This window comes from Lynx rufus, unplaced genomic scaffold, assembly GCF_022079265.1.
Source record: "Lynx rufus isolate CCGP_SWC_20201006 ecotype Redwood Valley unplaced genomic scaffold, mLynRuf1.p SCAF_20, whole genome shotgun sequence".
In the NCBI taxonomy this organism is placed as follows: Eukaryota; Metazoa; Chordata; class Mammalia; order Carnivora; family Felidae; genus Lynx; species Lynx rufus.
The window spans coordinates 8,418,199-8,432,151 of record NW_025814835.1 but is presented as its reverse complement, the minus strand read 5'-3'; the positions used below and the strand labels follow the sequence as shown (position 1 = coordinate 8,432,151).

The 13,953-nt window shown below is 36.3% G+C and overlaps 1 protein-coding gene across 1 annotated transcript in view; it reads left to right on the top strand.

Moving 5' to 3' along the window:
* Nucleotides 1-13,953, top strand: part of DOK6 (docking protein 6) — a 361,914-nt gene that overhangs the window by 224,357 nt on the left and 123,604 nt on the right. The window contains exon 5 of the mRNA XM_047086483.1: nucleotides 3,473-3,662. Coding sequence (XP_046942439.1) covers nucleotides 3,473-3,662 — 190 coding nt within the window. The remainder of the gene's footprint in view (nucleotides 1-3,472; nucleotides 3,663-13,953) is intronic.

Sequence of the window (13,953 nt, the reverse complement as noted above, 5' to 3'; positions counted from 1 at the left end):
GATGCCACTACTTCCTTGGCAATACTCTAAAATGGGTTCTTCACATCAGCGTTTCTCATAGTGTGGCCCCCAGGGCAGCGGCATCAACATCCTCTGGAAACAAGTAGAAATGCAAATTGAACGGCCCGGCCTGGACCTACTGTATCAAAAATGAGAAGGGTGGAGTGCGCCCAGCAATCTATGTTCAAGCAAGCCCTTCAGGTAATTTTGATGCACATTAATGTCTGAAAACCAGCGCTGTCAGCAGTAAAACCCAAAGGTAGGCTCTTATGTGAGAAGGTGACATGATAAGAGGGTGGTTAAAACACCTGCCTCATACAATTATTTCACAAAGTTAAATAGTTTAAAAAGTCACTTCAGGGGGGCCAAATTTAGCTATTTCACATTGAAATGGTCTTTCCAGTGGAAACCATCACAAATTTTAGTGAAGCAGAATATATTTTACATTACTAAGGGCACAAAATGATTTACTCCTTGTAAATGTGGGAAGATTTTTTCCATGAAAATGGAATCAAAGAAGAAGAATTTACTAGATAACTTGAGCTGCCTTCATTCTCTGCTGGATTAAATTAATATACTTTTTAATTGAATCTCAAATCCTTGGAAATTACCCATTAGGATGAAATAGATTTTGAATATTTAAAAACCAAAAATAAAATTTCTTAGAATAATCCTTTTTGTGGGATGAAAGAAATAGTATCAAAAGGAAGGTTGGCACGTTCTAGACATTAACAAGAAGGGCTTACCATGAGTTGCTAGGTAGCAAAGTGTGTGAAGCCTGGGGGAGTGGAAGGCAGACAAGAAGGTCACGGCAATACATTTTACCTGCTTGATATCACCTACAGCTGGCCTAGGAAGGAGTCCCTTGGGGCAGGTTATCTGATATCTATGTATTTTTTTTTGTAAATGTGCCTCACCAATTTTGACATCTAGAGCCCTATATCATGTGAATCGTATGAAATTCAATTATTCATTATTTTTCAGTTTTCCAGTTCCATATTTCTTTAATGTCCATTGTGATGATTGTACCCTTTCTCTGTTTATTTTTTCTAGGTTTTATCTGCTTACATTAGAGCACACAGATATTTCGGTGAAAATGCAATGGTTCTTTGGGTCCTCTGTAATACTCCATGGGTTATAGGTGATTTTTCATGTGTCATCCATTTCAAGGACACATGATGTCAGGGTTATTTTTTTTACATGATTTTTTTTTTCAGATATCAAACTATGGGTGTGAATATCAAGGGTCAATGCAGCCTTAAGCAACACTAAAATTGGTTAATGATGTTTATGTCAATATTTTACAAGAAGTGTTACTTCTTGGCATGTTGGCAATGATTCTTTGGTTGCTATCTTCAGACTCTGTAATTGATAGACAGGAAGGAATTTAGAGGAATGTTTTACATTCCACTTTTACAACAAAAGTATTTTACCTCTGCTCAACAGATGCCACTGACATACGATTACTTCCAAATGTAAAAGCTGAACATCAAAAGGGTCTTGGCCAAAGAAAAGATTTCTATTCACGCATTATCTGTATGCATGAGTCACTCTGTTGGGTCCAACTTTCATTTATACTCTTACATGAGATCAGGCCCCTTTGATCTGCTACTTGTAATCCCATTGGTGTGTGAAATGTGGTGGCAATGTGAGTGATGTATTTAATGCAAAATATTGAGACTTTGATTGTACACAAGAATTTTAAGATTTATGGAATATATATATATATATATATATATATATATACTTTTTATTGCAGATAATTAATGGGGCAATGATCTTTCTTCATTGCTTCAGCTATGTAATTTATCTTGTTTTTCTTTTCTGGAGGATATGAATGTGAAATCCATATACATATTAGTTTTATGGGTCAATAATCCAAGTAAAAAATTGAATTAGATTATTCTGGTCAAAAATATCTAGACACTTGAATATAAATATGGTCCATTTGGTTACTACATTTCAAGCTATCATGCTTAAATTAAATTTAACCCATTTGGAATCTGAATTTTTTGTTTTGTTTTTTGGCATCAGCAAAGCAATTCTCTGCAAAGTACCTGCCACAGAAAAGACTCTTTCTATTATATAGACAATTCCAGCTCAGTACCAATAAACACTCAGTATTTCAAATGGTGGCATTATGATGGATGATGGCACATTCTTAAACATATCAATCCTTTCTCAACTGCAGCTGCACCATTATGCCTCTCAAAATCATTAATTCAACAGCACTGCCTTTCAAGCACGATTCACAATTAAATTCAAACTCACAAAGATGTATCTGCCAGCAGTTCTTAAACTTTTTATTATCATGACATTATTCTTTTTATAATTCCTCAATTCTTGCGGTGCATATTCGTCATGGGATATATTTATTTCATTCCTATAAGTTAACCAATGCTTTTTTATTGATTGCTTGCTATAAACCAAGAATGTGGTGCTTGGAATTGGGGATATTTTATAGGTCATACCAAGTTCTTTGCTGCCTGGAACTTATGAACTAACCTTATTTTTTATAAAGTGCATCTGATGCATTTAAATGGGGATCAAGGGGTGTGGAACTTTGCAGTAGCCTTTGAGATACACAAGTTATAAAGCAAGGTTTGGGATTGTTGCCTGATAGTCAGATTTTCAACTGTAGAGTACCCAAGAATGAAAGTGGCTATATATGTTTGTTTTGCTTAACAAAACAATATCTGAAGTCCTGCAGAAGTAAATAATGGCTATCTGCAATTATCATATGCTGAATGTGACTGTGAATACAATGTGTTTTGAGAGTCAGTCTAGGTGTGCATTAAAAGCTTCATAACACGAAGGTAAAATTGAGTAAATTCTTCCTTCAATTAAATAAGACATTCCTCGCAGGAGTTATATATATGGCTTGCATTTAAGATTGTGTGAAGTAGCAGACACTAAGCATCATTTTGGCAGAGACCTCACTTAGCTTTTACCCTTATGTTTCCATTGTACAATTTCACCATTTCATCCTCACCACAGAAAACACAACGCAACACAAAGTATAGAATGAGTGAGTGAATGAATTATTGATTAAGAATAGTTTAACTGGGGTGCTTGGGTGGCCCTGTCTGTTGAGCATCCAACTCTTGATTTTGGCTCAGGTCATGATCCCAGGGTCATGGGATTGAGCCCTACATCAGGCTCTGTGCTGAGTGTGGAGCCTGCTTCGGATTCTCTGTCTCTGTCTCTGTCTCTGTCTCTCTCTCTCTCTCTCCCCATCCGTCTCCCCATATTGCACATTCTCTCTCTAAAAAGAAAAAAAAATATTATAATTAACTCATTTTCTCACACATCACATGGAAAAAGGTAGTGTTTCGCACCATGTACCGGTGTTCCCAAGGGACACAGTAATGTTTTCTGAAGGCTGTAGGTAGTTACACAAATTAATACAGTGCTACCATAAAGACTCATACCTGTTTTCACTTAATTTGCACCATTCTTTGTTTCTCTGCAGAGAGATTCAATGTATACCTTATGCCTACACCAAATCTGGATATTTATGGCGAATGCACAATGCAGATCACTCATGAGAATATCTATCTCTGGGATATCCACAATGCCAAGGTCAAACTGGTGATGTGGCCTCTCAGCTCACTGAGGAGATATGGACGGGACTCAACGTGGTTCACCTTTGAGTCAGGAAGGTAAGCTCTAAGTGTCACAAGCAGGGGGTGGGTGAAAAATAAACTCCTGAAGGAAAGGTTCTGTCCATCTTCCCGGGATGACCACTGTGTTTAGAAAGGGTAGAAATGACCAAATATATAATTTCTCCAGATTCTTTTTTGTTTTTTTTTAATATGAAATTTATTGTCAAATTGGTTTCCATACAACACCCAGTGGTCATTCCAACCTCAGAGGAGGTGCCCTCCTCAGATTCGTGTTGATAATCTAAATAAAGTGTGTTCATTCTATGACAGGTTAATTACCCCATTCTAAAAATTTCAGTCTTTTACACTGGCCTCAAGCTGATTTCATAATTATTTCTATCATGCCATATAGTTTGCAATATTATTACAATACTATATTTTTAGTGTATCCAATAATATTATCAGTGCAATAGGATTCCCATAAAATTCAACATGTCCCTACTAGCCTTATTTTTGTGAGTTCTTTATAAGCAAAAAATTTTGAAAGGAGTTTTATATTAAATTGTTTAAATATTACATTTTAATATTGCCGATATTATTATTGCCGATAAGTTAATCCAGTATTCATTTATCCAGATTTTTATGTTAACATTAATTAAGTGTAAATGTTAATTCAGAGTGACTGAAGAAATATTTTCAAACCTGTAATATATGAAATGTATAACACAGATTTTAAATACAGTATGTCAAAAGCAAGTATGTCGGTTTCTTAATTATAGCATATGGTCGGAATCCATAAATGTTTTAAATGAGTGGTTGTTTCATAATCACAATTTACAGACAGAAGTTTAGACATGAGCTTCAACCAACTAAGTGAATATCTTTGCGCAATGACCCCTACCCCTTTGTGATATTGTTGTCACATATACAAGACAAGACCTACTTAGATTTGGGGATTCTGTATAATAAGAGATGTTTAACGTATCAGTCTTCACACTGGGGACATGATTTATCACATTCTGAAAATGAATCTGTGACATTATAAGATAATTTTAGCAAAGTTTTATTGTACTTGATACAGCAATCTTAATTTCATAACTTCGTTCTTACAAAACTACTAAATACTTATTCAAGGTCAGTTTCTAATAATATCCAACTAGATTAGGTCAAGGCCATATATTTTTTAGAATTTTAAGCGGAGGGGAGAAAATCAGCTGAGCTGAGCTGAAGTAATTCTACCACTCAGTTTTGAACTAGGTTATATTAAACCCTCTACTAAACTGATTTCTCTAAGAGGCTCCAATCCTGTGGTTACTTAGTGGTTACGAGTTCACTCAACTGTCCATTTCCAATCTGCCTAGATATTGACAGTAATAAGAGTAATCACATTTTAGATAACTGTTAGGAAATAATTCTCTTAAGAAAATGAATATTTTGGGGCATGTATACTATTTTAGAATTTATAGGGTTATGAAAAAGGGATTATAATTTACTCACTGACCTAAGGTTTCCGATACATTTTTTTTACTGGCCATAAAAGTTAATGTACGTATAGAAAAAAGTGATGGTTTATTTTCATTACTTAATAACATTACCCCCAAAATTCCCTCCTCTGGATTTTTCTCCTAGGTGTTCCTATTTTCTTTTTTTTTATTATTTATTATTAACATATAGTTGACATGCAATGTTATATTGGTTTCAGGGTTACAACATAATGATTTGATAATTCCATGCATTCTCAGTGCTCACCATGATAAGGGTGTCACCATGTCACCATCTGTCATCATATAGTGTTATTACAATGTTACTGACTGTATGCCCTGTGCTGTACTTTTCTTCCATGACTCACTTACTTTATTTCATAACCAGAAGTTAATCTTCATCTGTTTCCATTCTCCCTGTCCCATGGCTTTCTGGCAACCACCAGTTTGTTCTCTGTATTTGTGTGTCTGTTTGGTGTGTGTTTGTTTGTGTGTTTGCTCGTTTGTTTTGTTTTGTTTTTTAGATTCCACATATAAGAGAAATAATATGGCATTTGTCTTTTTCTGTCTGACTTATTTCACTTAGCATAACACCCTCTAGGTCCATTCTTGTTGCAAATGGCAAAACTTCATTCTTTTTAAAGGCTAAGTCTATCGCATATATATGAGTGTGCAGGAGGTGGGAACATACCACATCTTCTTTATCCACTCCTCTGTGAATGGGCATTTTGGTTGCTTCTACATGTTGGCTATTATAAGTAATGGTGTTTTAAATATAGGGGTGTATACATCTTTTTAAATTCGTGGTTTCATTTTCTTTGGAAATACCCAGTGGTGTGATTACTAGATCATATGGTATTTCCATTTTTAATTTTTGAGGAGCCTCTGTACTGTTACCTGTCTATCCCCTCATTTCAGAAGGCATCTTCTCAGGATTTTGAATAACAGTAAGGTTTCTTTTGTTTTTATGGTGGTTATGGAGAATTTTCACTCCATTTATAAATGTTCACATTAGTTTTTGCCAGTTTCTTTCTTGATTCTTCAAAGTCTTTAAGGGGAACAGACTGGCTTTCCAACAGTGTTTAAGTTGATATTCTCAACCAAAACATCCAACTACCTGATGTGCAACTTGGTTTATCTGACAGTCACTATTAATTGGTCTTCTGTGATCTTGGTAGTTTTTAATAATTTTAAGATACATTAAAAAATAAAACATATCAGAGTAGGTAAGGACCACAGTCTTCAAGGTTTTTATGTTTTATTTTTGTTTTCTTGTTTGTTTAGTTTTGTTGGTTTAGGAGATAATTTTTTTCTACACTTTTTATCAGAATAACTTCTTTTTTTTTTTTTTTAATTTTTTTTTTCAATGTTTATTTATTTTTGGGACAGAGAGAGACAGAGCATGAACGGGGGAGGGGCAGAGAGAGAGGGAGACATAGAATCGGAAGCAGGCTCCAGGCTCCGAGCCATCAGCCCGGAGCCTGACGCGGGGCTCGAACTCACGGACCGCGAGATCGTGACCTGGCTGAAGTCGGACGCTTAACCGACTGCGCCACCCAGGCGCCCCCAGAATAACTTCTTAATAAATAATAATATTTAAAAATCATCTTGAGAGTGCTGCTATGAACATTGGGGTACAAGTGCCCCTATGCATCAGTACTCCTGTATCCCTTGGGTAGATTCCTAGCAGTGCTATTGCTGGGTCATAGGGTAGGTCTATTTTTAATTTTCTGAGGAACCTCCACACTGCTTTCCAGAGCGGCTGCACCAATTTGCATTCCCACCAACAGTGCAAGAGGGTTCCCGTTTCATGGGGGAGGGGAAGGAAAAAAAAAAAAAGGACGTTAGAGTGGGAGAGAGCCAAAGCATAAGAGACTGTTAAAAACTGAGAACAAACTGAGGGTTGATGGGGGGTGGGAGGGAGGGGCGGGTGGGTGATGGGTATTGAGGAGGGCACCTTTTGGGATGAGCACTGGGTGTTGTATGGAAACCAATTTGTCAATAAACTTCATATAAAAAAAAAAAATCATCTTGACACCCAAGCTCCTCTGTGCCTGGGAATCGGAGAGAACTAGATTTAGGTCATTGCTCTGTCACTTGTTAATAGCTTCCAGTTTTCTTCTTTGCATTAGAAGTAGTATCATCTCTACCTCCTACATAAATTTGTAGAGATTGAGCGAGTTTGTGATCGGAAAGCAGCACACAGCACAGTACTGTCACGCGATGGGCATTTAAGAAACCATGATTACGTACGCTTCTCAGAAATTATTTATTTTCCACTTTCTGAACGAAGCTTCTACTTATCTCTGAAGATCTCTATTCTTAGAGAACTCTGCTAAGGCACATCCTTAGCCAGAACTGGAAATGTGGGGAGAGATGAGCCAAGCAAAAAGCTTGGGAGAAGCCGGCATTCAAATGCTGGAAAAATCATTAGAAACTCAGTGTCTGAGAATAAAAATCAGTGTTACCTGTCACGAGTCAGGAATTTGAGGCGGAAATGGGTCTGGTACAGCAAAACTTCAGAGTACAAATAAGGGGAAAATACCAAACGGCTGTCTTTGTGCTAACTGGTGCTTGGAGCATAATTTTATGGGTTACTAGGTGCCTATTTCATTGAAGAGTCAGCAGATACACAAGAACTCTCTCATTTACCGTGTGTAATTCTTTGGAATGAGTTACACTCCAATAGTATTGCCTGTGGGAAAATCAGAGTGTAGAGCAATGAAAATCAAACTTCCTTACCCTTAAGTACATTAAGGGAAAAAACCTAAAGGAATCTAGACAAAAAGCTACTAGAACTAAGAAGTGAATTTAGCATGGTTGCAGCATATAAGGTCAATATACAAAAATCAATTTTATTTTATATATAAGCAATGCATAATTGGAAGGGAAAATGTTTTGAGTATCTCTTCTAATCTCATAAAAATATGAAATATGTATAGGTTATTTTAACGAAATATGTGCAAGACCTATACATTGAAAACCACAAAATATGACTAAGAGAAATTAAAGACCAAAATAAATGAAGGTATATACCACATTTGTGAATTGGAAGATGCTGTATTCATAAGATAACAGTCCTCTCCAAATCAATGGGCGCATTCATTTTAATGTCAACAATCCCAAATGACTTTTCTAAATCAAATGTCAAGTTGATTCTAAAAGGTATTTCGAATTACAAAAGACCTAGAGTAGCAAAAGCAATTTGGAAAAGAACATATCTGATGGATTTCTACTACCCTATTTTATCCTTGTAATGAAGCCACAATAATCAAGACTATGTGATAGTGACATAAGAATAGACCTAACAATCACCAGAAAAGAATGAAGAGTTCAAAATGGACACCTACATATATGGCCGATTTATTTATTTGTTAATCTGCTGTGTTAATTTAATGTGAAAAAGAAACAAATGGTGTGGGAACAACCAGATACCCATTAGGAGAAACATGAACCTCAACTCTTACCTCACTTGCATGGACTGAATTCTGAATTGTGCTCCCCTCCCCCGCCCCCACAGCAATATTCATATATTGAAGCCCTAATCCCAAGTGTGATGGTATTTGGAGCTGAGATTTTGGGGCCTTTGGAAGACAATTCAGTTTAAATGAGACCATGAGGGTGGGGCATCATGGTAGGATTAAGGTCCTTGTAAGAAGAGATACCAGAAAGCTGCTTTCTCTGTCCTGCCATGTGAGGTGGCCACAAGGAGAAGGTGGCCATCTACAAGAAACAGAGAATCCTCACCAGAAATTGACCATAGTGACACCTTGATCTTGGACTTCCAGCTTCCAGAAGTATGTGAAAATAAATGTCTATTCTTTAAGCCCCCTTGTCCATGGTTATTTGTTATGGCAGCTCAAGCTAATACACTCCACCAAACTCCAAATGCATATATATTTACATAACAAAACTAAAATTGTAAAATTTATAACAGAAAACAGAGGAAAATATTTGTAACCTTGAAATAGGCAAACATTTCTTTTTTTATTTTATTTTTTATTTTTTAAAATTTACATCCAAATTAGTTAGCATATAGTGAAACAATGATTTCAGGAGTAGATTCCTTTGTGCCCCTTACCCATTTAGCTCATCCCCCTCCCACAACCCCTCCAGCAACCCTCAGTTTGTTCTCCATATTTATGAGTCTCTTCTGTTTTGTCCCCCTCCCTGTTTTTATATTCTTTTTGTTTCCCTTCCCTTATGTTCTCTTAAAGTCCTCATATGAGTGAAGTCATATGATTTTTGTCTTTCTCTGACTGACTAATTTCACTTAGCATAATACCCTCCAGTTCCATCCAAGTAGTTGCAAATGACGAGATTTCATTCTTTTTGATTGGAAATAGGCAAACATTTCTTAAATACTAAACCAAAACCACAATCCAAAGAAAAAATATTTATAATTTCATCAAAATTAACATCTACTCTTTAAAAGACATCGTATAGAAAATGAAAAGGCAAGCCCTAGACAGGGAAAAAAATTCATAAATCATGTGTCTGACGATGTTTATATTTGTGATCCTTAAAGAACTCTCAACCCAAAATAAGAAGCAAATAATCCATTCATAAAGTAGGCAAAAAAATGTTGGACCAGTTATAAAAGAAGATACGCCGATAAACAGTACAAACAAGAAAGGATGCTTATTATCATCATGAGTCCCGAGGAAATATGGGTTAAAACCACAAGAAGACACCAGTATATTCTCCCCTCTAGCAAAAGAGAAAACATGACAAAACCCTGACACTGTCAACTGGAGAAGGAACAGCTCTTGACTCGGTGTCATGGCCGATACGAATGGAAGGTAGAACATCACTTCAAGTACGAGTTTGGAAGTTTTTTACGCACACCATATGACAGAGCAATTTTACTCCTAGATACTTACCTATCAACTGTCTGCGGCCATACCACCCTGAACATGCCCGATCTTGTCTGATAGTTACCCACCAACTGCCCCCAAACAACACATGAATACTTGTGTTGGGAGGGGCAGAGCAACTTCATGTGTAACAGTCCAAAACTGGAAACAATTTAAATGTCCACCAATCAGTGGACAGACAAATTATAATGTAGTTACACAACAGAATACCACCTACCCGGGACACTCAATGTAGGTGGATCTCAAAAACATTCTAAGCAATATGTATGTTTTCATTTCCAGAAAACCCTACAAGAGGCAAAACTTAATTTATAGGGACAGAAAGCAGATCAGTGGTTGCCTGGCACTGAGGTTGAGGTTGGGAGAGAATGGACTGCAACTAAGGAAATCTGGGGGGTGACGAAAAATGTCCTATATCCTGACGTGTGTCAAAACACACAGAATTGTTTACTAAATATTGGCATTCTTATTTTTTTAATATTGGTATTATTATCTGCAAGTTATGCTCCAGTGTTTTCCATGTGAAACAAATTGTGGGAAAAGAAAATAGAACATTAACCAGTCTATGATCGGTCTATGTTATATTCTTTCATGCCGTTTGGATGTTTGGCAACAAGCATTTGTTACTTTTATAATAAAATACTTCCTCTGGAAGGAATGGGGCCAAGGAAGGAAAAAGAGCCTCAGGCACTCTCTGGACAGGGAGTCTTGAAGCTGTGAGGTACAACTAGGCCTTTATTCCTAGAGAGGTACTACAAGATCAGAAATCTGTTTTTGTAACCTGCCCAGGTGGTACGCTTTCTATATTCTCTATGTCAGTCTCCATTTTTCCTTCATATTGAGAATTTTTTTTGATACCTATATTGTCTGATTAAAAAGTTAATACAGACTTGAAGGAGATGTTGGAAAGAAAAGCTTAAAACTCACTCATAGTTTCTCCATCCTAAGATAGCTGCTTTGAATATCTTGATGTACTTCTTTCCAGTATATTTTAAAATTGATGTAACTAAAGATGTTTATCCTTCATTTTCACCTAATATGATACTGAGAAGTCATCTCTGAGTCCTTTAGAATCAAGATTCTAATGGCTGTGTGGCCTCTGCACATATGGCTATGCCATCATTAATGTAACATTAAGATGTTTCCAAAATAAACTATTCTAAATAAAGCCCCACTGACCATCTGTGAAAAGTTGTGCAAATCTCTGATTATTTCCTTAGCAAAGCCTTTTTAAAGTCCTACTGGGTCAAAGGACGTGAATGTTTTCAACGTCTTCACAAAAGAGCAAATTGCTTTCAAGGAAAGTCATATCAATTCATACATCCTCTAATGGGGCAAAGAGACGGCTCTTTTTGACCCTATAACCACAAGCACTAAAATGATGATTTAAGATGTTTCTATTTCAATCAAGGACTTTGACATCTCTCTTTGTTCTTTTCATTTTGGTCTTTATCTTTATGATTGGAGGTCTGTCCTTGTATATAGTGTTCATTTGTATTTTTTTCCTTCTCTAAATTTGGGTGTCCTTTGCCCTTTAATAATTGGACTATTGACCATTATTCTAGGCATCTATTTTGTAAATTTCAGACAATCCCACTCTTGTGAAAGGAAGCCAAGGACAGAAAGTCTGGCCATGCTTGATCCAGGGAAATAAAAGCAGGACATTGTGTTCCCTGAGTCAGGACCCGGGGTGGGGGGGGGGGGGAGGGGAGGGGAAGAGTGGGTGATGAAGGCAATTTAAAGGACAGATTGGCAGGTGAGACCTAGCCAGTCATCCCAGCAAACCTTGAAGATCTGCATTTTCTGGGTTTTATTTTATTGGCTTTTTTGCACAAAGCGTATTATTTGGTAGCCATTTTTAGCCATTTATTTATACTACTGCATGTACTTGAAAGTAATAAATTGGATGTGCCAAAATATACTTTTTTTTTCACTGACAGACTTTTTTCAAATGCATTGTTAAATTCTTCTGTACCAACAAAATATAAAAATAAACGGGAGAGGAGCTAGATCATTCTTTCTGGGGGAACATACCTCACACATCCTCATGATTATGATCCTACACCGTGAACTTGAGGGAGCACATGGCAGGCATGGGAACAGGAGAACAAAGACCAGGAAGCTTTCGGTGCGAATTGTTCCTGGAGAAGCATGGCGTTTGGGAGATGAACTCACAGTGTCATGCCAGCTTAGAGCTTTTTTACCATAATGATTATAAGTTTGCATTTTGAGAGTAAAAAACCACCAATTTACCATGCAGCTTATTTTTCTCAAAAAAAAAAAAACCCAGAAAAAACATCCAGACCTGCAGAGGAAGTCATAGGATTCAGGATTGTGTGCCATTTTATCCTGTGGAAGGCAAAATTATGTTTTTAACTGCTGATGTGGCATCTGCACTTCATATAACCTCATAAATATTACAAGCAAACATCAGAATGAGTTCAAATGGCTGCATAACGAAATTCAAGTGAGCCCCAAATCCTTTTTTAGAAAATTATTGTTCAAAACATAACCTCCCTCTTCAGCATAATGCTTAATATAACAAAACTGGTGCTTAAAATATATGTCTTAACTAACTTTGATAATATTGTCTTTATTTGGAAGCTTGGGGAAAATCTGGTTAAGATTTTAACAATTAAAAATGTAAAACAATACTTATGGTAATGTGACTCCTTTGGTAAGATGGTTAATGGAAGCAGTTATGTGTGCTATAAGCAAGGATTCTGTGATGTCACAGGTAGACATAATTTATTCATAAACCATTTTGTTCATGAATGCAGAGAGAGGTCCTTCCTTCTCTAATGCATGACCAATTAGTTAAAAGGAAAGATAAGACAGAGAGCTCTTAAATATAACACCAAACCATGACCTAAAAAATATATATATGTATAAATATAAATATATATATAAATGTTATATATAAAAATATATAAAATATATATAACATATATAATATATATAAATAAGATAAATATATATATAAACTGAACTGTATAAAATTTTTAAAAAAATATTTTTTTATTTATGTATTTATCTATTAATGTTTATTTCTGAGAGAGAGAGCGTGGATGCACACACGCATAAGTTGGGGAGGGGCAGAGAGAAAGGGAGACACAGAATCTGAAGCAGGCTCCAGGCTCTGAGCTGTCAGCACAGAGCCCGATGTGGGGCTCACACTCATGAACTGTGAGATCATGACCTGAGCTGAAGTTAGATGCTCAACCAACTGACCCACCCAGGCGCTCCTAAAAAATTTCTTTTAACATTTATTTATTTTTCAGACACAGAGCATGAGCAGGGGAGGGCAGAGAGAGAGAGGGAGACCCAGAATCTGAAGCAGGCTCCAGTCTCTGAGCTGCCAGCACAGAGAATGATGTGGGGCTCAAACCCATGAACCCTGAGATCATGACCTGAGCCGAAGTCTGACACTTAAATGACTAAGCCACCCAGCCACCCCTGACCTGTATCAGAATTTAAAACTTGGCTCTGCAAAAGACACTTTTAAGAACTATGTCTAGAGAAAGATTTAGAAGTCACATATTTGACAAAGAATTTGTATCCAGAATATAAAGAACTTCAAATTTTAGTAATAAGCAAACATACAACCTGTAATATAAAAAATAGGCAAAAGATCTGCGCAGACATTTTGTCAAAGGAGGTATTTGTTTGACCAATAATCACACTAAAAGTTGCCAAACCTAATTAGTCATTAGGGAAATACAAATAAAACCCACAATGAGATACAAATATCTACTTATTATAATGGCTAAAATTTAAAAAAAAATCTGCTAATACCAAGTGTTAACAAGAAAGTCCTCATATATGTGTTGGTGGGAATGTAAAATGATATACCCATTTAGGAAAGCAATTTGGGCGTATTTTTATGTAAAATTAAACATATACTTCACATATGACCAAGCAATCCTGCTCCTGAGTTATTTCCTCAAGAAAAATAAAAATATATGTTCATTAAAAAGCCCTGCATCTGAG